This window comes from Oryza sativa, chromosome 1 (assembly GCF_034140825.1).
Source record: "Oryza sativa Japonica Group chromosome 1, ASM3414082v1".
In the NCBI taxonomy this organism is placed as follows: domain Eukaryota; kingdom Viridiplantae; phylum Streptophyta; class Magnoliopsida; order Poales; family Poaceae; genus Oryza; species Oryza sativa.
The window spans coordinates 2,407,472-2,430,381 of record NC_089035.1 but is presented as its reverse complement, the minus strand read 5'-3'; the positions used below and the strand labels follow the sequence as shown (position 1 = coordinate 2,430,381).

Genomic DNA, 22,910 nt, shown 5'->3' with positions numbered 1-22,910 from the left:
GGCGACCCAGATGGCCGCGCCAACCTGGCCCATTCCGGCGAGGAAGGACCCCACAAGAGCGAGGTCGTAGCAGGCGCTTTCAGCGAAGCCCTGCGGTGGGTCGAACGCGGCGACCAGGTTGATGATCAGAGAGGCCGTGGCGACGCCGAACAGCCCCAGCGCCGCCGCGATCTTGGAAGCACCGCCGTCGGCCTCCGCTTCCCGGCGAGCAATATTGTCAACCATCATCTCCGATGTGTGGGTCTTCCTATTATTCAGAATCAAAGCTAGGGAATTGAGAAGGTTGGAGTACTAGCAGTAGCAGAGATGCTAGAAAGATCAAGCTACAGAAACGTCGGGATCACGCGCGGCTCGGGCTGCTTTTATGGATGCGAAGGGGAAGACCTCCCGTAATTTTGACAATTTGACCCTTTCAGAAAACTTATTTCAAAATTGAACTGTACCAAAAACTAATTTGAAAAATAGGCCGTTTTCTCAGCGCCATTGTGGTTGGCGCTGAGCTATAACGTCTTGGCGCAACTATCATTGACGCTGAGATGCCATCCGAGGTGTCACGGATTTTACACGTTATCCGAGGTCACCTCTCTCCAGTCTACAAATATTATCAAGCTACAAGCTACCACAACTGAAAAAAAAAACGAGATAGCTTGGTGGAGAGCTCTTCATGCTAACATCTTCGTGGTACGCCTGACCTCTAGTTAAGAGAGGCGGGCTTTCACCACTAGGCCAAATCTTCCATGTATCACGGTAGTACATGCATAGTATTTATACATAGCAAGCCACGGAGGTTAGCGCCAAAGAATTTGGCGCTGACATCGTATGATGTGTGACACCAGTGACATGTCGGACGGTATCTCAGCGCCAAAGTAAGTGGCGCTATGATGTTGTAGCTCAGCGAATGGCACGAAAAAAGGTCTATTTTTGAAAATAGGTTTTGACATGGATCAATATCAAAATAAGTTTTTTCAAAGGGTCAAATTATCAAAATTACGGACCTGGGGAGTTGGGGCCTCTGGGGCGGACGGACTGATGGGCTGGGCGGCGCCGGTTATCGGGAGGAGAGTCTGAAGGACGGTTTTGCCCCTGCGGGACTGGACTCGGCCGAGCCGCCGCGAACCGGGGGTGACACGTTTTCTGGGGAGGTCTAAGCAGTACAAAGGGCAAATCTGGTAATCTATCGGACTCAACGTAAATTCGAGGGACAGCAAATTGACTTATTCCAACCGTAGTAGGCGGATTGACTATTGGGCGACGTGCGCTACTTGTCCATCGCGCGGACAGGTCAGGGTGGGGAGACAAAAGGAAACGTGGCGATGCGTGACAGGTGTGTTGCGTCGTTACGGCGTCGTCTTTACATTCCTAATTTTCCTTTTTTCTTTTCTACGTGATTCTTTTCAATTTACCGTGGTCCTTTTTTTTACGTTAATTCTCCTAACGGTACATATCATTTTTTCCCCTTCTTTTTGTTAAATTACTTTTTTCTCTTTATAGTCATTTTTATAGCTTTTTTTAGTACAAACTTTTTTACATGTATTACTTTTTTACATGTACGCTTTCTATATATATGGAATTTATGTGTATAAACTTTCCATATATAGATTTTATGTATATAAACTTTCTATGCATAGAGCCTTTAAGTATATACACTTTATATTATGGACTTTTTATTTATAAACTTTATAGTATGAATTATAATTTGCAATTAGAAGTTTAATTATTAGTGTATAAATTTCAGTATAAATAAAAAAAATTTAAGCATCACTGGATTTTTTTTTCAAGAAATAAAATCCAATCTGAACAACTTGATAATAGGAAAAAGTGATTGGTTGGTCTTCTAACTGAAATAACAAAATACTATATAGTACGAGCTTAAACACGTCGTTAGAACTGATAACGATAAAACCTATTGAACTGTTTTGCGAGATGCGAACGTTCGAGAACTAGACCCACCTTAGTCGGACCACGTAATTTGTCCGAGCTTAGTAGTTGGATCATGTCCGGGCTACGGAGATAAGCAAGTCTACTTTTCCTCTCTCATCTCTTACTCCCGATTGAATCATCTTCCTCAACCACAAAACTAGATATAGCATCTCCCTCATCTTTAAAAACCAGTGCAAATCGACTACTTCGGTGGTTTGGAAAACGGGTTTTATCAACATGATAGGTGGGACCCACCTATCAGTGAAACATTTGATCCTCCTTCTCTATCCTTTCTTTCCTTTTTTTTTTCCCAATCTTGTTCTCCCAACGAGGAAGACGGCCGGTCGTGTAACAGCCCTACCTCTACAACCGCGTAGCCTAGCCCATCCGATAGATGGGCCCACTTACATATACCACTCCATTTACACTAGTCACAGGTTGGTCCTAGGTTGCTGCAGTGGTGGTAGCCGGAGACGAAGCCGACGACAACAGCTAGTGATCGTCAAGCAAGGCAGTAGCACGGTCGATGGCCGGCGAGGAAGAGAGGAGGGAGATGAGGAAGCCATCAAGAGTATCCGCGGATTCCTCTGCGTCGATGTTGTCACTACCATCGCCTGCTACTGCTGATTCGATGTCGCCACTTCCTCTTCCTCGTCGTTGCCTACTACTGTTGCTTCGATGCCGCCACTTCCTCTCCCTTGCCGTCGTAGCAACCTCATCTCCATCACCGCCACTGCAATCACCTATTATTTCCACTTCAACGCCACCGCCTGCTGCTGTTGTTGCTTCCACGCCGTCGTCTCGCAGCCTCCTCTCCCTCACCACCACAGCAGCCACCTGCTGCTTCCGCTTCGACGCCGCCACCACAACCTCCTCTCTCTCTCGCTGCTGCAGTCGCTTCCTGCTGCTATTGCTACTTCGTCTCCACATCCTCCTTTCCCTCCTCCTTCGTCGTCGCCACCCCCGAATCCGGCTCACTACCACCGTAGCCCTCATGGCCTCTGTTGCTGCTGGAAGGTAAGAGAGAGAAGGGAGATTAAAGAAAGGAAAGAGAAGGGGAGAAAAGCATGATATGAGGTGGATGTCGCTGACATGTGGATCCCACCTGCCAACTCGGCGAGTCAACTGCAATCAAGCAGCCACGTCAACAAAAACCGATTGTCAAACCACTGAAGAAGGTAATTTGCACTGGTTTGTGAAGATGACGTAATACCCAGCCTTGTGGTTAAGGGAAACCATTCAATGATGGAGGTAAATAGACTTATTCCACGGGGATATGCACAACAATACTTGGTATTCATTCTAGCTGCCAAACTTTCAGATTCAGTCACAGGAACACAATGCACTAAATCACGAATATTTTGGTACTACCTCCGTCCCAAAATAATTGTAATTCTATGTTGTTTAGCATATATTAAGGTTTGAGAAAAAAGACTATGGTGCCCCTCATTAAATGGTGTTTATGTGAGAGTGGAAAGATGGTTGAGGGTATAATAGGAAGAAATTTGAATGAGAGATGATTGATGGGGCAATTAGTGCTCTAGAATTATAATTAATTTGGGACAAAGTTTGAATCATAGAAATACAATTATTTTGGGACGGAGGTAGTACTCATTGGCAGATTTGCAATCAGTGCAGTTATCCGCACAACAAAAGAAATTCTTAACTCAATTTAATCATAAATATCGATATAGAAAATAATATGGCTATTTGTGATGCACGGATACGTGATACTGGTACGGCGATACGGATACGTTGATATTACATGACATTCCAGAAAAATGGCATACACAACAGTCTCCACGTATACAAAAGACACCCTGAATATTATATGTCAGGTTGATTCCTCAATATGCCAGTGATCCACAATTCCTCCATATGTCAGTGATCCACAATTCCTCGATATGCCAGTGATCCACAATTACCAGATGATAGAAAACACCAACTTCGGAGTACTGTACAATTGCTCAAATGTGTATGAACATACCAAATTGTTCGATCAAATCCTGATAGGTTGTAGTGATACAAAATTCTTCTGAGCACCGGTTGTGTTCCAGGTTCAACAACAGAACCTCCACCATCTTATGCCAGCAGAAATGCATGTAAGAGCAACTGGGTAACAATGCCATGGCAGCCTGTGTGCATCAACAGATAGATCTCCTGGCAAAGTTATGTATCAGACACGGCCGCGAGACATTTTTTTTGCCACTCGTTAACTGGTTATACAGGCCTGTAAAATCTGAGCAGATGCATCTGGTCTTCTTAGTTCTTACAACTCAACGTCCCCCTACAGAAAAGCAGAACCACATACTATGCATTAATAAAGGACTGTTACTGATGGTAAAAATACATATATACAAATCTGTTGTTCATTGCATGAAAAAGAAAATGACACATGGATGATGATTCTTTCGGAATTATATTAAAATTTACCCACTTGTTCTGTTATATTTACACTTCAAAGGCACCTGCTATTCCAATTCATTTTGACCCAAAAAAAAAAGAGACGAGAACAAGCCAATGATTGGCCCATCGTTTGTATAAGTAAAGATTGATTTACAATCTGCAACTCCATCACTCAGAAGAACAGCATTTAACCACCTATTACATAGTACAAATTTTAAAATTAGAATATTTTTTATGAGACGCATTATGGTATTTCAAAGTTACCAAATGTCCTTAAGATTTCTCCTAATGCCTCCTCTACACTGGTTCTGCTACCTTTCTTCGTTTGCTCCTAAGTTTCTAGGAATGCCTCTAGGCAGGGGCGGAGCTAGTATATATTAGGGGGGTGCCCAGGAACCCGATCAAGAAATTTTTTTAGCTATACCTTACCTATTTTCACCATGTATGCACCCTCCTCAATACAAACTTAAGCACCCGTATCAGCTTAAACTTGATCTAAAGTAGAGTAAATTAAGCAAGTGGCACCACCCTCTGTTTCGCTCTAGCTCCACTCCTGCGGCTCTAGGCCCTAGTGCTCTGGCCTTGGCCCTTGGGTTGCCATGCCGCTATTCATCCTATTCATCAAAAGAGATAAGGTCATCATCAACAATTCATAAGAGTTGAACATTACAAGATGCTCTCAAGGGTTCGGCAATAAGTCAAAGCACGGAAACTAACTACTATCAACCAGAGCATATTCTCAAGTGAAGGATGGTGAAAAGTGAAAAGGTCATTAATAAAATATCTCAGGACCTACTGTGTGGATTGACATGTATACTCATACATCAAAATGAGTTGCCCTGAGGCCATTTCACATCAAAATAAACACATAGAGTTCATATTTCATAACCTACCAGGCAAAGAGATAGCCATATTCATGTATGAAATATGGCTGCACCATTGGGCATAGAATTTAGTTGACCTCAATGTCTTGAATACAAATGTAAATACAAAAGTCAGATAGACAGAGCGCATGCATATAGCATGAGTGTAGCTACATACAAACCTCCCTTATTATAAGAGTAGAAGAATATATGAGTTCCATCAAATTTTGCAATTACTTAAGTTTCAGCTATGTAACAATGGGAATCAGCACAACAGAGAAAAAGGTACTTTAATTTTGTTTGAATAAGGGTCGTTGAAAGAAGCAATGTCTTTCTAGCAAAACTCCCATTCAGCTCTAACTACATGAATTACTAATAGCTGTATATGATCGAATATAATCATGTATAACAATGCCAGAAATTTAATACCATTACAGTATAACAAATAAATACTCAGAACAGGATATAACAGCCATAAATAATAGCTTAGTGAACTAATTGGATTGTACTGTAAACACATGGTTGCTAAAATACATCTCTTTTTCTCTTCCCATAAGCAGGGGACAGCCCCTTCTTTCACTTCCACTAAAACAGAACAAACCATCTTGAACCACTCATAAGAATATCAGCATGACAAGATGCTCAACGCTTCAGCAGCTTAACTAAAACGACGCCTTGGAACTAAATATGCACCAATAGTAAAGATCAACTGGTGCGATGAACAAGCACATCATCCAAAGACCAATATCAGTCTTTAAACAGAATACTGAAGAGAAAATGGTATCTACGACAATATTTGGGGACCTAGTGTGTTGGATCACTTGATACAATTGATTATATGTCTCCTAGGGTCTATTTTTCATCACAGGAATGCGCTTTACATAACCTACCACGCAACTGCTGGGATTTTAGGGATTATGGGAATAGTAACTGAAGATGTTGATATTGACAGAGTCAGCGTAAGTCAATTAGGCAGGAACTCAAAGCACATCAACGATGCTGTCTTTCAAACCCCAAGTGCCCAACACCTACCACAAGCGATCCCGACCAGATCCTGGCCGAGGACGGGCGGCGCGGCGAGGGGTTGGCCGGAGAAGACGAATCCCGGCGATGGCGACCGGAAATCCGTGGACGAGCGGGATCTCGGCGCCGCATCACCGCCCCACAGGCTACTGCCTCAACCACAACCTCCGCAAGTCCGCAAGAAACGCGATAGCACAGTGGAGATAGGTTGGGGGGGATCAATCAGGCGTAGATGCGGAGGCGGAGACGCCGGCGAAGCAGCCGACCTCACCGGCACATGGCCGCGACCCGCGAGTCGCGAGATCTCCATGGCCGTAGCCGCCGCCCGCGGAAGAAAATTATACAAGACCTCGGTCCTTCGCTCATCCAGAAAGACTTGTCATCTTGAGTGACACGTCTCCACACGAATTTTAACGTAGTCATCTTCTACCTGAGCTCAAGTGCAGAGTGCCAAACTTTCCCTTTCTCTCTCCTCTCCACTTCCCACCTTCCTTCCTCCTTCTTAGCCAGGGAAGGTTCCACTTGCAGGAGGCGGCGAGCTCGCTGAACTTTTTCGTCGCATTGCTGCTACAGCATCATGTTGCATCCCGCGACGTGACAATGAGGAGGAGGAAGAGGCGACGAACCATGTTTCCGTGCTGGAGATTGGGCCTCCGGCCATAGAGAAGGGAGCCAGGGGAGGTAGGGACTGCCGGACTGGGAAGTGGAAAGGGAGAGGAGAGAGAGATGGGGGAATTATTTTGGTACTTTAGTCTGAGGTAGAAGACGACTGTTGTCTGCCTCAAGATTCGTGCGAACACGTGTCATTCACAAAATGAAGTCTTTCCAGATGAGCGAAGGACTGAGGTCCTGTGTAATTTTCTTCCGCCGCCCGCAACACAACAAGGTCAGGGGGCATGTGGGCCCCACTTGTATGGCCCACCCTTCCCCACTTGTATCACCCAAAAAAACCGAAAAAAAAGAGAGGAAAGGATGGCTTCTAGAAGGAGAAGCGCCAGAAGCTTCCAAATAGAACAATTCGGCGTCGGCGTCGACGGCGAGCGGCGCAGAGAGACGCCACGCCGGCGACGACGCCGCCTCCATGGCAACGAACGAGTCCCCTACCGCCACCGAAACAGTGGTACTACCAGCGGGCGGCAGCGGTGGCGCGATTGAATTGATGATGAATTAATTGGTGAGGAGAAACGGCGCCATGCTCGCCGGCGGCGGTGCCGATATGCATGGATCCATGGAGTATTCCAAATCCAATATTCGCAGAATGCAAGTAAGATGAAAATTAGGAGTACAATCACCATAACTTTATCATCTCATTAAAAAAAATGAAGCACCATATATACTTGAAATTGAAATCGAGAGATATGATGAACACTCCATAGAACACTGGTCGATTAAGCCGGTCATCAATCGAAGCACACGAGACAGAGTAAATAAGAACAGAACAGTGGACTCTCTAACTACTTGCAACAACAGAACATGCTACGACGACAAGACACAACCACGACGCAGCAAACGAGCAAACCAAATGGAAGAAGAATATGATATTCATTTTCAATCACACAAACACGATCGACCAGCAAGCTAGAGAGAGACGCCGGCAATTATTATTGTTTGCTCCGATCATGGATATGCGGACAGCGGTGCGGCCGGACCGGAGCCTGTTCGAGAACCATACTTACCAGAGCAGCGCCACCACCGATAAACCCATGGCGGCGAGGAGCGGCGGGATGGCGGTGTATAACAGCTTCTTGCCGGCGGCACGGCGGGCAGCCGGGTTGTCGGCCACCCAGACCGAAGCGCCGACCAGGGTCATCCCGCCAAGGAAGGTCCCGGAGAGCGCGAGGCGGTAGAAGGTGTCGGCGAGGAGGCCACCCGGCGGCGGCTGGAACACTGCGGCCAGAGTGGTGGCTACGGAGACGGTGGCTATGCCGACCGCACCCAACGCGGCGGCGCCACCGCCGGCCTCCGGTTCCCGGCGATCAGCACCCATCAGTGCTCCTGCTTCTGCCGCCATGAATGATTAGCTTATTGAGAATTCGATCCTAATCTTTGATGGTCTAAGAAATCGAGCTTGCTAGGAAGGAGAGAGAGATCTGAAGAGGAGGAGGGGGGTGTCGAAGGGTATATATAACGAAGGGAACGGTGGGTGCGGGCGGATTCTTTCTCTCCTGTCCTAGTTGATGGTGAACGTTTTTAAGTAAAACGTTCACCATCAACTTCGTTCACCATCAAATTTCGTCTAAAACCCAAAACGTTCACCATCAACTTGGACAGGACCTGTTTACTTAGACCACAGAGGATGCATTTGATCACTGAGGATCTCAGGATATGTTTACTCTGATGCTATTTTCAACCTTACCAAATTTTGGTAAAGTTACTAAAAAATGGTTATATTTAGTTTGCTGCCAAATTTTGGTAACTATATAAGAAATCCTGCCAAAATTTTGGCAACTGTACCAAAATTTTGATAATGCCAAAATTTGATAAGATCTATTATATTATTAAAACAGCTTTGAAAGGAGGCACCACGTTCACTGTGGAGGCTAGAAATTACCACATTAATCGAAGAAAAAGTGAAAAATCTACACCATTGAATTATGATAGATCAATCATTTAACCATTGAGATTGATTGGACAGATATAAGAGTCCTACTCAAACTTTGTCAAAAAAAAAAACCGTACAGCAAAAAAAAAAAAAAGTCCAAGTTCTATTCAGACCCAAGTCCCATCCGGACAAGGCTGACAACTAACATGTTTTCTGTTTTTTTTTTATCAGAGAAGCTCATTAAACAAAAAATCTATCCGGCCTTTTGATTGGCAATCTGCCCGCTACATGCAGCAATGGCACATACAATTAATAATACATCCAAATATTACATAAGGATATCTATAAATTACCAAATTAATAAGTAATAAAAAGAAAAAGAAAAAATCTGCACCAATTTTTTTTCAACAAACAATTTGCACCAATTCATGGTGGACATATGTTATAACGGTTGAGAATGATTTCCCAGAAATAAGTACCGGGCAAATCCTACTCACAAGTTGTAAAAATACAAGAAAAATATAAAAATAAGGTTTTAAAAAACAAGAATCTATCTATTTGAACTCCCCATCGGGCAAGGACTGACAACAGACAAGCTCTTTTTAAGCAAATATTTAACTATCAGTCTATCTAGAGCATAACATGAGATTAATTAAACTCTAAATGAAAAATAAAATAAAATTCAAACTAGAAAAACAATAAAAGTTCAAGTAAGAATACAATTAAAAATAACTAGAATTAGAAAGACAAAATATTGAAAGTAAACTACAATATATAGAATAAAAGAAGAAATGAATTTTATTGCATTATTAAGAGGACAAGATGAGGGTGGCAAAGGAAATTGGCAATGACGGCTAGCGAGACTTCTACAAACTATGAAAAGAAAACCAAAAAATGATCAGGTTCTATTTTTAAAATCCCAATAATGAAGAGTTCTAACAGGAATAAAATTTATAAATAATTAAAATTCAAAATAGAAAATAAAGCATATTAAAAAGAATAGTCTAGATAGGGTAGAACACAAGATTAATTAAATAAACCCTAATGATAGTCACGTTTGATTTTAAAATCTCAATGACACTAAAGAGGGGAGACAGCGAGCGAGCTGTATAGGAGTACAGTGACAAAGTTGTTGATGGTTTGGCGGGACTTCTAGAAACAAAACAATAAACCCAAACGATAATTATGTTTGATTTTTAAAATCCCAATAACAATAAATAGAGGAGTCAGCAGACGGACAGTAGAGGAGTATAATGACAGCGTTTGACGGGACTTCTGAAAATTATAAAAATTAAACCCAATGAGAGAACAAACTATAAAAACTACGAGGTCCAATTTTTAAAGGTTCGAGACTTCTAAAAAGTAAATAAAAATAATGATAATCATGTTTGATTTTATATCTCAATAACAATAAAGAGGGGAGGCAGCAGGTGAGCCATAGAGGAATAGAGAGGCAAATTAAGCCGCTGATGGTTTGGCGGGACTTCTAAGTAAAAAAATGAACCCAAACGATAATTATATTTAATTAATAAAATCCCAATTAAAAAGAGAGAGAACCCAAACGATAATTATATTTGATTTATAAAATCCCAATGAAAAAGAGAGAGCAGGGAGCGGATGAGCCATAGAGGAGTACAGTGGCAGTGTTTGACGGGACTTCTAAAAATTATAAAAGCAAAACCTAACGAGACAATAAATTCAAAAAACTATAAGGTCCAATTTTTAAAGGTTTCAAGAAGAATGAATAAAAACAGTGGTAAATCAAGCAAGCAAATGAAAAAAAAAGGGTAACAGAAGTAACGAGTAGCAACTGGTGTGACTTTTAAAATCCATAAAAACAGAAACACGGGGATGATAAGGTTTGGCCTTTCAAAGTCTTAAAATAATAAGATAGTTATTTAATAAATATGAAGTAAAATCATATTAAAAAATAAATATTTTGTATGGGTGCTAGCCGCGCAATTGCGTGGACCACCCCGCTAGTTTTTTTTATCAAAATGAACATGCCCTCAATTTCTAATGGCAATTGACTCACGAGTCACGGACTCACGGATCCGTTGAGTTGTTGGAAACGGGAGCCAAATTACACGCGGCAACTTCACCGTTGTGCTTAGGTCACATCACTTGTTTTTGTCATGTGTGTCTTTGACTCATTATGTTGCAACCAAAACAGATTAACTTTCTAGCTTATCAAATCAATTAAAAGACATTTATTTAGTTTAAGTTGTTTTTTTATTGAATAATTAGCATGGTGGCCCACACAGATTACGCGGCTAGCATCATTATATTTTCTCTTATATAATAGTATATATGTTTTCTCATTATATTCTTCAAATATATTAAAATGACAACATAATTTTAAATTTTGCATTAACTTTACGAAACTACTAATGTGTAATATTTATATTATATTTTATATACGTGTTAGTTATTAATTATTTTTATTATCAAATTTTAGTTATTTGTAAATTATATATATTCCTATATGGACTCTAGACTCGTCTTTTAATATTTCTTTTTTTTAATTTTGAATTTTCTGTAAATTGTATTTCTACATAGACTCTATGCTCTTCTTCCAATATTTTTTTTTATTTCTGAATTTTTATTATTTCTAATTGTATTTCTATGTGGACTCTAAACTTATCTTTCAATATTCTTTAATTTTTAAATTCGAATTTTAGTTACTTCTAAATTGTATTCCTATATTTGTATTTCTATATTGACCTTAAACTCTTCTTCCCATATTTTTCTTAATTTCAAATTTAGTTATTTGTAAATTGTATTTTTATACGGACTCTAAACTCTACTTTTAATTTTATTATGTTTATTCCAAATTTTAGTTAGTTTTAAATTCATATATGGACTCTATACTCTATTTCTAATATTCCTTACTTTTTAATTCCGAATTTCTTTTTTTCTTAATTGTATTTCTATATCGACTCTATACTCTACTTCTAATATTCTTTATTTTTAATTCCAAATTTCTATTATTTCCTAATCGTATTTCTATATGGACTATATACTCTACTTCTAATATTCCTTATTTTTAATTCCGAATTTCAGTTATTTCCTAATTGTATTTCTATATGGACTCTATACTCTACTTCTAATATTCCTTATTTTTAATTCCGAATTTAAGTTATTTCCTAATTGTATTTCTATATGGACTCTATACTATACTTCTAATATTCCTTATTTTTAATTCCGAATTTCAGTCATTTCCTAATTGTATTTCTATATGGACTCTAGTCTCCTCTTCTAATATTCCTTATTTTTAATTCCGAATTTCAGTCATTTCCTAATTGTATTTCTATATGGACTCTAGTCTCCTCTTCTAATATTCCTTATTTTTTTAATTCCGAATTTTAGCTATTTTCTAATTGTATTTCTATATGGACTCTAGTCTCCTCTTCTAATATTACTTACTCCCTCCGTCCCAAAATAAGTGCAGTTTTGCACTATTCATGTTCAACGTTTGACCGTCCGTCTTATTTGAAAATTTTTTATGATTAGTATTTTTATTGCTATTAGATGATAAAACATGAATATTACTTTATGTGTGACTAAATGTTTTTAATTTTTTCACAAATTTTTCAAATAAGACGGACGGTCAAACGTTGAACGTGAATAGTGCAAAACTGCACTTATTTTGGGACGGAGGTAGTATTTTTTAATTCCGAATTTCAGCTATTTCTATATGGACTCTGCTTTTTCTTTTTTTCCGATTAATGTGAGAATTTCTAGGCCATGAGAGCGAACGTGGAGGCTCCTTTTTCTATTCCTTTAATAATATAATAGATAGATAGATAGATGATTTTAAAAATTGGGGAAAGGGAATAGTGAAGCAGGAAAGACTTATATGAAGGTGATGCAATAGTATACTCCCTCCGTTTCAAATTAGTTGTATTTCTATGATTCAAAACTTTATTCTAAAATAGTTGTTACAATGAAGTACTACTTATCCCATCAATCACTTCTAATTCAAATTTGTTTCTTTTCTACCCTCAACCATCCTTCCACATCCAACCATACATCATTTAATAAATGGTATTATATATTTTCACAAACCTTAATCCATACTAAATATCGGTGGTAGAGATGATGTGAAAATAGACACCACCACTATTAATATTTTAAGTAGTATAGATATGCTTGTGATGTTCTTTGTGTGTGAACTGGAGTACTACTATGGGTTTGTTTGGGGAGATTAAGATTCTGAGAATCAACTTGTTGGTAGTCAGCTTCTGAGAATCTAAAAAAACTGGGTTTTCTAACTTTTAGTTTCTAGTTCTTTTTCTGAATTCAACTACTGCAATTTCTTAGAATCTGAATCCCTGTTTGAAAGAATTTCTGTCTCTGGAAAAAGATGCAGCAGCTAAAAACTGTTCCAAATAAGTCTATGTAGGATGGGTTTCCTGTAGAACCGGTTGTGTGCTATCCACGGCTAAGTTCTTGTGATTTCCACAAAGAAGTTTTAATTCCAACTTGTAGTTTACGAACTACAAGTTGCTTGCATATGTACAGAATTACTCCTCCATCTGATGAGAGAGTACCTTGTTCCATCTAACGTACAGATATTTAAATTGGATTAATATTTCCTAAAGTCACTTAGAAAAGCATTATGTTTGCATCGGGAAGCCATACATGGTTGGCTCACCTATATTTATTATACTCCGTTTAACTAGCATAGATTGCGTGGCTAGCATCGTTATATTTTTTTCTTATAATAGCATAAATATTTTCATATTCTATTTATTAAAATAAATTAAAATGATAATATAATTTTAAATTCTTGATCAAACTAACAAATATGTGATATTCTTATTGTATTGTATATACATGATAGTTATTAATTATTTTATAATTTCAGATTTTAGTTATTTATAAATTGTATTCCAATCTAGACCTAGACTCATCTTTCAATATTTCTTATTATTTTAATTTTGAATTTTCATTATTCATAAATTCTATTCCTATAAGGACCTTGGACTCCTCTTCCAATATTCATTTTACTTATTTGTAAATTGTATTTCTATATATACTCTAAACTCTTCTTTTAATATTCTTTTTTTAATTTTGTATTTCCTTTATTGGTAAATTGTATTCCTGTATGGACTCTAGACCTTTTTATCAATATTTATTTTTTTTAATTTTATTTATTTATAAAATGTATTTGTATATGGACTCTATACCTTTTTTTAATATTCCTTATTTGTTAATTCTAAATTTCAGTTATTTATAAATTTTATTCATATATAGACGCTAGACTCCTCTCCCAATGTTGCTTATTTTTTAAATTTTTAATTTTTTTTCTAAATTGTATTTCTATATAGACTCTAAACTCTACTTTTAATTATTTTTTAATTTCAACTTTCACTTAGTTCTATATTCCTATATGGACTATGGACTCTTCTTCCAATATTTTTATTTGTCTAATTCCCAATCTTTTATTTATAATTGTATTTCTATATAGACTCTATTTTTTTCCAATATCTGTATTTTTTAATTCCGAATTTCAATTATTTATAAATTGTATTCCTATATAGACTTTAGAGTTTTTTCTAATATTACTTATTTTTAATTTCGAATTTCAGTTACTTATGAATTGTATTCCTATATATACTATAGACTCTTCTCCAAATTCTGCTTATTTTTCTAATTTCTAATCTTAGTTATTTCTAATTTGTATTTCTAAAAGATATTTAAGTTGATTGTGTATACCAGTAAAACAAAGTACACTCGCTTGAGTCAACTGTCACAAATCTGAATACTCTATCAAAAGGGGGATAAATAGAATTTGTAAATCACCCATCAGAAAACAAACATTCTGAGTAGCAATTCTAAGGCTTACGGACCTACAAAATATGTGTAATACAGCTTAGAAACCATAAGTTTGTCTTGCTTGCGATTTTATCTAACTGTAAAAAGGATTCCAATTTGCGGGCGATGCACAACCAAACATAGTTCTCAACACTCAACAGAACTTGAGAACAACATGGCATGAAAAGATTTCACTAGTCATCGTCCTTAATTCTTTTCAGCAGCCTAGCAGCCCACCGGCGTAGTCTTCTCTTCAATGTGAAGCCCACCACAACACCGACTGCAAAGCTGACGGCGCTGATCTTCGTACAAGTTGATAGAGAGACAACACGACTGCAATACAGAATATAACACAAGTATAACTATTGTCAGGTTCTAAGGTGTTGGACAGTTGAGCACAGGGTTCATGAATAAAATGGTATCAGTGCCTGGAAATGATAGCAAATGTTGAAAAGTTGTGCCAAATAAATTTTCCTGAGGCAGTGCAACTTACTTAATAAGCTCTTAAAGCTGCATGCAGAATATATATATAGGGTATGCAACCATGTCTAGCTCTTGTTGTTAAGCTTTCAGATTTAGTAACAGCAGCACCAATGCACACAAACTCTAGGCTATTTTGCAACTCAAACACAGTTATACAATCAATATATTCACTGTTCATCCAACTGAAATTCTGAACACAGCTCAATCACAATCAAGTACTCTCACGGTCTTAAACCTCGTAGCTTTTGATCTAGAAAGACACTAAAATTTTATCTACTCTGAACTCAATGAGCTGCTAGGATCACAATGGAATCTGCTCATATTCTTCTGAACTCACCATTGCCTCTTCTGGTTGCATCTTGTATGACACGAGAGCTATACAAATACAGACCCCTTGCAACATATCAATACACTCAACTTTGAGACGAGCCCTTGCAATACTCCTGAATTCAGGAACTCAATATGCCAGTGATGCCAAAAGTTACTTGAACACTGCACCACCTAATTGCGAAGAGCACTTCTCAACTTCGAGCTATTGACCTATTTTACAATCCCTCAGTCGGTATGGCTTTTCATAGGACATACCAAATCACCCTATCAAACTCTGATCAGTTTTTGTAAACACGCCTAATTGCAGTTTGCTTATTTCAGATAGTAGCTACATGGCACAAATCGGGAGCAATTGGAGTCATTCGATACTGCAAATCCAGCACCAAACCAATTCAAGGCAAGCAAGAAATTGAGCTGAACCTGGAGCTCCAATGTGCGAAAACATTCAAGCTAGAGTAGGTGGAGGGCAAGTGAGGAGGAGAGGAGAGTATACCCTGCGGCCCTGGGCACGAGGACCTGGTGCGCCTGCTCGGAGAAGGCGGCCGCCGAGCGCGACGAGGAGTTCGCCGCGTCCTGCGCCGCCGCCTGCAGCTTCTCCACCGCCGACGCAACCGACGACGCCGGTGGCATCTCCGGGCTTCCTGCCCCCTCCCGCCGCCGCCGCCGCCGGGGAAGGAGCTAGGGTTTAACGGCGGGCGTAACTTGGAAGCGAGAGAAAAAAAAAGAAAGAAAGAAAAGCAAGCAGACACCTTCAGGACGATGCGTCGACCATATTAAAGCCAATGACAGGTGGGACCAGCCAGTTCGAGTCCTTGGGTTGAGACTTGAGAGAGCCTTCCCAAAGGGGAGAGATTATTCAGGTGGTAGGCATTATCATCAACCGATGTGATATTAACGTATGATTAATTGAGTTTAATTATTACAAACGTGAAAAATAGATTAATTTGATAATTTAGAGCAACTTTCATATAGAAAGTTTTCGTATGAAATTTACCGTTTTGCAATTTGAAAAGTGTGCCAAGAGTATCCAAAATTTTATATCCCTTTTTAGCATATTCAAACGGGACCTTTGTGGATATCTCGTGCTTTCTCACGCAGTTCAATTGCTTCCAATTCCAAGTGTGAAATATACGCAAGCAAATCCACTGTAAATCATACGAGATCAAATGAAACCGTGGGTGCAAAGGAAGGCAAGGCAATCATATCTCAATCAAATACACTTCCAACATATATCCAGGATGCAGCATTAACCACTGTCAAAACTGTAATTTCTCATTGCTGCTGCAGAACCTTGTTACAGCAAAGTAATGCAGTAAACAACATATCAAGAACAGGGGAACAGTTGAAACCAAGATTAGGCAAGGACAAACATTTTACTGTAAATAAACTACTGGTTACCAGCTTTCTAGATATAACTCGCGAAACAGGAGAAAATGCTAATCAGATACAGAGTACAAATGGGGTACAAGAGCAAAGTTTTGGCTACGCTAACTCCGGACTTCATTTTGATTTCCGTGGTCTAAGAAGATTCCAGTCAAGCTTTTCACGCTTGTTTGACTTGTGAGACCCACGGCCATTGCTTTGGGAAGATGAATCACCATCGATACTCTTACCTGTGGTCTTGGGCTGCCTATGTGATGGTGGTGTTTCCATTTCAAGCTCAGGCTGTTTCCTCTTTAGTTCATTCAGAGATATGCTTTCTGAACTATCAATGTTGAAGTCACTAAATCTTGTTCTTGATACTTCATCCGTTCTGCATTTCCATTGTAAAAGGGATCACGTGAAAATTCATTACATCCACAAGCTATTCAAAGTGCTCAAAATTATATGTGCCACATAAGAACTTGTACAATGATTTTGAGCGGCTCAAAATTACATCCACAAGCTATTCAATTGCCTCACAATGATTTTGAGCGGCTGTAGTTAGCATTTTCATAAAAAGTACAGATGAAAGTGTTCTCCTGGTGAATTGTGTCCATAAGGCTACACCTTTTTGTGTTGCATAGTAGTGATTTGTTAATTTCTTATCTGACCGAACTGAATCAGAATTCTACTAAAGAATTTCATTAATTTTTTTTTGGGTGCCAAAAATGTATGCATTCTAGATTTTTCATGCCATTTGTGCAAAAAGCTTCCTCATTTGTGAATATGCAGTAACTCATAAGCTTCAGAATAGCATTAGTTGTATAAGCTTTACTTTTAGCAAATAATGTTAACTATAGCAATACATCAATAATGTCTGAACTACTCAGAGCAAGCTACCAGTAATGACGGATATAGTGATATACAGTTATACACTAACAATGAATGGTAACTCTGCATCCAACATTAGCGCCACAACGAGTGTATTTTTTAACAAATCAATCACTTCAAGCTTAGATTTCTACCTTACATGATGTCAAAGCTGCAGTGAAGTTATTAACAGGTGATTCATCTTTCACAAGGCTGAAGTGCACTAAATGAATGTTAATAATGTCAAGTCTGGTAACTATGTAAGAGCTTCAGGCTCTTCTGCTTTGGTTATGTTTCCAGTTCAATGATCAAAAGTCCAAACTAAATAACTCTTAGCACATACTCACGACATTAATCCACATATTGTGACAGGTAATCTATATTTTGTAACAGATAAATTAGCTATAGGTTAACAACAGTTACAGCACAGAAAAGAGCTGGTAAATAGCTAACCTGCTGGAATTCGAACCATCCTGATGATTATTACTAGGTGATGCTAACTGTGATTGGCGGCCACCCGTTGCCTCTTGAGTTAATTTCTACAGTTCTAGGTTTGGGTGAGGGAACACGACAATATTGCAAATAACAAGATATAAAAAAATAATCTTGAAATCTCACATCAATGGATGGGTTGAAATTCAGGAATGACATTCGACCCTTTGCAGCTCCAGGGTGTGGATTACCCTCCATGATAACTACGCTGAAGAAAGAGTTAGTATTGGTTTAGTCTGCATTGACAGATCAAAGAAAGGTATTGGTAATGAAGTACTGCGTGTCCAAAACTAAACCCAAAAAATGAATTTGCATGACAACATCAAATGCATGTTTAGCTGATTAGTGTGAAGCATATCTGGGAAGAAAACGTTAAAAAAAAGTATCCAATTATGGACATACACATGAATGTTATAGTTTCTGAAGCACAAAGTATCATTTCTACTACCTCCGTCCCACAAAGACTTCATTTCTAGCTATGAACTTAGACGAGTACTTGTCCAGGTGCATAGCCAGAAATCCCAAATTCTCTGTAATTAGGTAAGAAGTAAATTAGATGGGAGGTTTTGCCAGATATCTCATCTAACAAACCCAAAAAGGCACAATCTTCATCTAACAGATTCAGCTTAACTCAAACATAATCTCCAATTCTTCATCGCACCTTGTTATATAGCATACAAAACATCCCATGCTACCCTAGAGTCAAAATCTCTAATACCATGCTAAAAACACCAACTCAGCATAAACGATTAAAAAAACGAGCCTTTCAATCCCCATACCACTTCCGAGCGACTTTAACCGACGAGCCAACACCTCCGCTAGGCACCGTCACCACCTCCTCCTCCGCCGCCGCCGCCGCCGCCTCAACCTTGGGCTTCTCCTCAACCTTCTGCGCAACAGCCGCCCGCTGCATAAACTGCATCCCCCCCGCACACAAATACAAAAATAAAAACATCAGACGAGATAGCAACGCGTGCGGATGTAATAAGAGGCAACATTTCCAAGGGATTTCCTCCTCGCCTTGAGGTTCCTGAGGGTGCTCGAGAGCTCCCGCTTCGCCGCCATCGCCACCTTCCTCCTCCGCCGCCGCCTCTGCCGCTGCCGCTGCTTCGCTTACCGATTTAGGGTTAGGGTTTACGCGGCTCGCGGAAGCCGTCGCCGCGGGGAGGAGGCGCACGACGAGAAGAGAGAGAGGAGAGGAGATCGGGTTCGAGTCGGACTCGGGCCCATCACCACGGCCCGGTGCGCGAGTGGCGTGCGGGCCCACATGTCAGCCAGGGAAGGAGAACCGCTTGCCTGGCTGGTCCTACCTGCGGTCTGACCGACATGTGGGCCCGGTATTTGATGTGGTGGACTCCTACGCGGTTTATTACTGATTCGTGTATACGAGGGCGATTCGTATAGGCGGTTTATATTGGCCCTGGATATCTGGAAGCCTCACCTGAATACCTGATTTTGATCTTGTTCTATTGATTTGTCGTGTGTTCTTCGAATTCCATCGGAAGAAGAAGAGGGGATTTGACTAACTCGATCGGCAGCCAATTAATTTAGTCGCTGACTTCATCAGTTCATCTTAATAATGGTATGTCAGTCAATTGCTCTGAAATCTTTTTAATCCAAGTTGTTGTTTTATCCCCTTCTCTTCCATCTTTTCGATTCTTTGGAGCGCAACCAATCTGTCATTGTTCTTGCATATATTACCATGCTAATTATGTTCTTGATTCATGCATATACTGGAGTTGTTTAGGATACCGGTTCTGAACTTCTAATCTAATTGCTGGTTCGTTGAATGCGTTGTGCAGGATTTCGAGGAGTATCTCAACTTGCAATCGGCGACGTTCGCGCAGCTGTACCGCTGCTTGCCGATCTCGCTTCTCAAGAAGGAGAACGCCGACGATGGCAACAGGGGTAAGTTGCTAATTAACCTGTTATTAATAGTCAGTAGTCAATCTATTTTTTTTTCTAACTGAATATTACGAAGTTTTGCTTATGTTTAATTTGTTTGCAGTCTTCATGCCTGTATCTGCTCTTGATCGGCTCGGTAAGTTCCTAACATCTTCAGTAAAAAAACGATCTTTCCGTACATACTTGATCATCTGGTAATAAATTAGTTGGTTAAATTACTGATGTTATTGCTTGTGGTTAATTTACTTTCAAGGGTATCTGCACATCGAGTACCCGATGCAGTTTCAGATTCAGAACGCCACCACGCTGCAGACCTCGTACTGCGGCGTGCTCGAGTTCACCGCCGACGAGGGCTTCATCCACATCCCGACCATGGTTAGTATACTCTTCATAGAAGAACATCAAATTAACTTTGCCCAAATACAAATTTAATTTAAACAACTCTTCAGAGCATTAACATAAACTGATGCTGATTTATATTTTGTTCCTGAATATTTTCAGATGATGGAGCACTTGGGCCTGCGAGAGAACGATCTCGTGCTGCTGCGAAGCACGTCGATCCCCAAGGCCACCTTCATCAAGCTGCAGCCTCACACCTCTGACTTCCACAAGCTTTCTGAACCAAGATACCTGTAAGTAATTCTATCGAAAGAAGTTTTTTTTTTCTTTAGAAATTAATCTAAATTGTTCACCTTTTCTAATTCAGATTTTTTTTACTGGAACTAAAACTCATAGAACAACAGTTAGGATCATCTTCTACTGATGGTAATATTGACAAAATAACTTTCAATACTGACTGAATACGATCATTATGACTAAATTATTGAAATTTCCGTTCGAATTTTTTGAAATTTCAGGCCCTCTCGGCACCGAACTATTTCGTCCGAAATTTTCAATTTTTTAATCAAAATTTGATCAAATTCCATAAAAGTTCTGATCGAAATTTCGATGCCCCGTCGTAGATATGAACAACGAAATTACTAAGCCTGGTTATTCTTTCCTACTATAAAGTTAACTTACTAAATTCTAAAGCTTAACGTACAGATATATCACATTATCATCCACTAACAATTATTACATTTAATTATCATAATAAACATTGCTATATTATCTATTATTTTATTCGACATTGGTTGACATATGTTGTGTTGATGTGCGTGTAGGCTGGAGTACAACTTCCGCAACTACTTCTGCCTTACGACCGGCGAGACGATCGCCGTGGCGGCGGGGGACAGGTTCTACTACCTCGACGTCGTGGAGACGAGGCCGGCCGACGCTGTCTGCGTCATCGAGACCGACTGCGAGGTCGAGTTCGACCAGGCCCTCGACCAAGCGGAGCCCGCCGCCGCCGCCGCCATGCAGGTCGACGGCGTCGGCGCCGGCGAGCCGGAGCCGGCCCGGTTCACCGGCTTCAGGATGCGGATGGACGGCAAGCCGGTGGAGGAGGAGAAGAAGACGATGCCGCCGCCGGCGACGGCGGCGGCGCCGCCCAAAAGGGGGCTTCGGTTTGGCTCGTCGGCTCCTGCCGCCGGTGGTGGCGTCAAGGAGGCCAAGTCCGGCGAGAAAGACGATGGGAATCGGTTCACCGGCAAGAAGTATTCTCTGCAGTTTTAAAAGAACAAAAAATGGGATTTCTTGGTGCATCGATATTTGAAAACGAGAGAATTTGCATCGATGTTGACGAATTCGCTGATATTCGCGTTCGCGAAAAAAAATTCGCTGATATTCATACGATCTCTTTTTTTTTTTTCCTTGTAAGTTTTCGTAACGAGGATCAAATATATGTGCATGTGTTTGTGATGAAATAGGTACCTGCTCAGTGACGTGGCTTTCAGATTTTGTTTGCTAATGGTAGAGCAGAGTATTGTGTCCAACTTTCCATGGCTATGTTGTTACTTACTATTTCTCTTATCTTATAGCATCAATATGAATATGAGAAATGCTAGAATAAATTGTATAGTAAAATTGAGGGAGTATTTGCTACTACACCTAGGAGGAACTCCAGGATTTTATATTCCACTGGCAAAAGTGCCCGTGCGTTGCAACGGGAAGTGTATAGACCAGAAAATAAAGGAAAAGTTAAGAAAAATTTACATTATGTAGAAAGGTTATATTCCCTCCCTTGTGTAAAAAATTAATTTACAAGTAAAGCAAGTATAATAAATAAAATGACAGGTTAAATTTAATTTTATTAAATTCTCCATATTTAATTAAGCTCTTTAGAATTTTATTGGAATTTTCAGAGCTTAATTGCTAATTTTAATAATACAAACCTCATTTAACAATTATTTAATTGGAAAAAGGAATCAAAATCCTCCCTTTCAGGTTTGGGCCGAATATAGAAAGTTTATATTCTCTCCCTTACGTCTATTCTATGTATCTGGCTTGTTTCCTTTCTCTGTTAAGTCCATTGCATCCTCTTGATATCGACCACACGGTCCATTCGGTGGCCCAATAGGCCGGCGGCCCGACGCGGGAGCAGCTGGAGCTGTCCGATCGAATGGACGGCCCAGATTAATCCTAACCTAAATAACTACACCCAAAACCTAACCCTAGGATTCATTCTCACCCCCTCCCCCTCCTTTACCACTCTCCCTCCCCCGAGCGGCGGCGGCTGCGGCAGCGCCTCTCGCCCCTCCCCTAAGCGGCGGCGACGGCGCCTCTCCCCGAGCAGCCCCCCTCCCCGAGCGACGGCGGCGCCGCCCGAGCAGCGGCGGCAGTGGCGGCGCCTCTCCCCCCGAGCGACGGCGGCGGCGGTGCCCTCCCCCTAGCGACAGCGCCGCTGCCCGAGCAGTGGCGGCGGTGGCGGTGCCTCTCCCCCCGAGTGGTGGCGGTGTCAGCGTCCTCCCCCGCGAGCGGCGACGGTGGCTCTCCCACCACTGGCAGCGCGGCTG

At 40.4% G+C, this 22,910-nt stretch overlaps 4 protein-coding genes across 11 annotated transcripts; 1 reads left to right on the top strand and 3 right to left on the bottom strand.

Annotated features, from left to right (window-relative positions):
• Window positions 1–3,579: 3,579 nt before the first annotated feature.
• LOC107279564 (uncharacterized) lies at window positions 3,580–8,351 on the bottom strand. Of its 8 annotated transcripts, none has more exons than XR_010738987.1 (3): window positions 7,889–8,351; window positions 4,756–4,940; window positions 3,580–4,207 (listed from the first exon to the last, which is right to left on the bottom strand). XR_010738987.1 is itself a non-coding variant. In XM_066306968.1 (3 exons), the coding sequence occupies exons 1-2, from the start codon at window positions 8,221–8,223 to the stop codon at window positions 4,895–4,897; spliced, it is 381 nt and encodes a 126-aa protein (XP_066163065.1). In that variant the 5' UTR covers window positions 8,224–8,351; the 3' UTR covers window positions 3,580–4,207; window positions 4,855–4,894. The 8 variants fall into 8 exon arrangements, 2 of the variants coding, with proteins under 2 accessions (XP_066163065.1, XP_025878520.1); XR_003240468.2 differs by lacking the exon at window positions 7,889–8,351 and adding an exon at window positions 6,839–6,962; XR_003240470.2 differs by lacking the exon at window positions 7,889–8,351 and adding an exon at window positions 6,839–6,962 and having other exon boundaries at window positions 4,855–4,940.
• Window positions 8,352–14,522: 6,171 nt separating this feature from the next.
• On the bottom strand, window positions 14,523–16,134 carry LOC4325470 (uncharacterized). The gene is made up of 2 exons (XM_015774660.2): window positions 15,881–16,134; window positions 14,523–14,907 (listed from the first exon to the last, which is right to left on the bottom strand). The coding sequence occupies exons 1-2, from the start codon at window positions 16,015–16,017 to the stop codon at window positions 14,769–14,771; spliced, it is 276 nt and encodes a 91-aa protein (XP_015630146.1). The 5' UTR covers window positions 16,018–16,134; the 3' UTR covers window positions 14,523–14,768.
• A 499-nt stretch (window positions 16,135–16,633) lies between these two features.
• Window positions 16,634–19,291, bottom strand: LOC4325469 (uncharacterized). Its single transcript, XM_015768338.3, has 5 exons — window positions 19,132–19,291; window positions 18,891–19,027; window positions 18,238–18,319; window positions 18,073–18,158; window positions 16,634–17,140 (listed from the first exon to the last, which is right to left on the bottom strand). Exons 1-5 carry the CDS (start codon window positions 19,174–19,176, stop codon window positions 16,888–16,890), a joined length of 603 nt encoding a protein of 200 aa, XP_015623824.1. The 5' UTR covers window positions 19,177–19,291; the 3' UTR covers window positions 16,634–16,887.
• A 231-nt stretch (window positions 19,292–19,522) lies between these two features.
• Window positions 19,523–21,979, top strand: LOC107276927 (uncharacterized). The gene is made up of 6 exons (XM_015768326.3): window positions 19,523–19,693; window positions 19,914–20,019; window positions 20,120–20,152; window positions 20,270–20,391; window positions 20,518–20,648; window positions 21,180–21,979. The coding sequence occupies exons 1-6, from the start codon at window positions 19,691–19,693 to the stop codon at window positions 21,628–21,630; spliced, it is 846 nt and encodes a 281-aa protein (XP_015623812.1). The 5' UTR covers window positions 19,523–19,690; the 3' UTR covers window positions 21,631–21,979.
• Window positions 21,980–22,910: the final 931 nt, after the last annotated feature.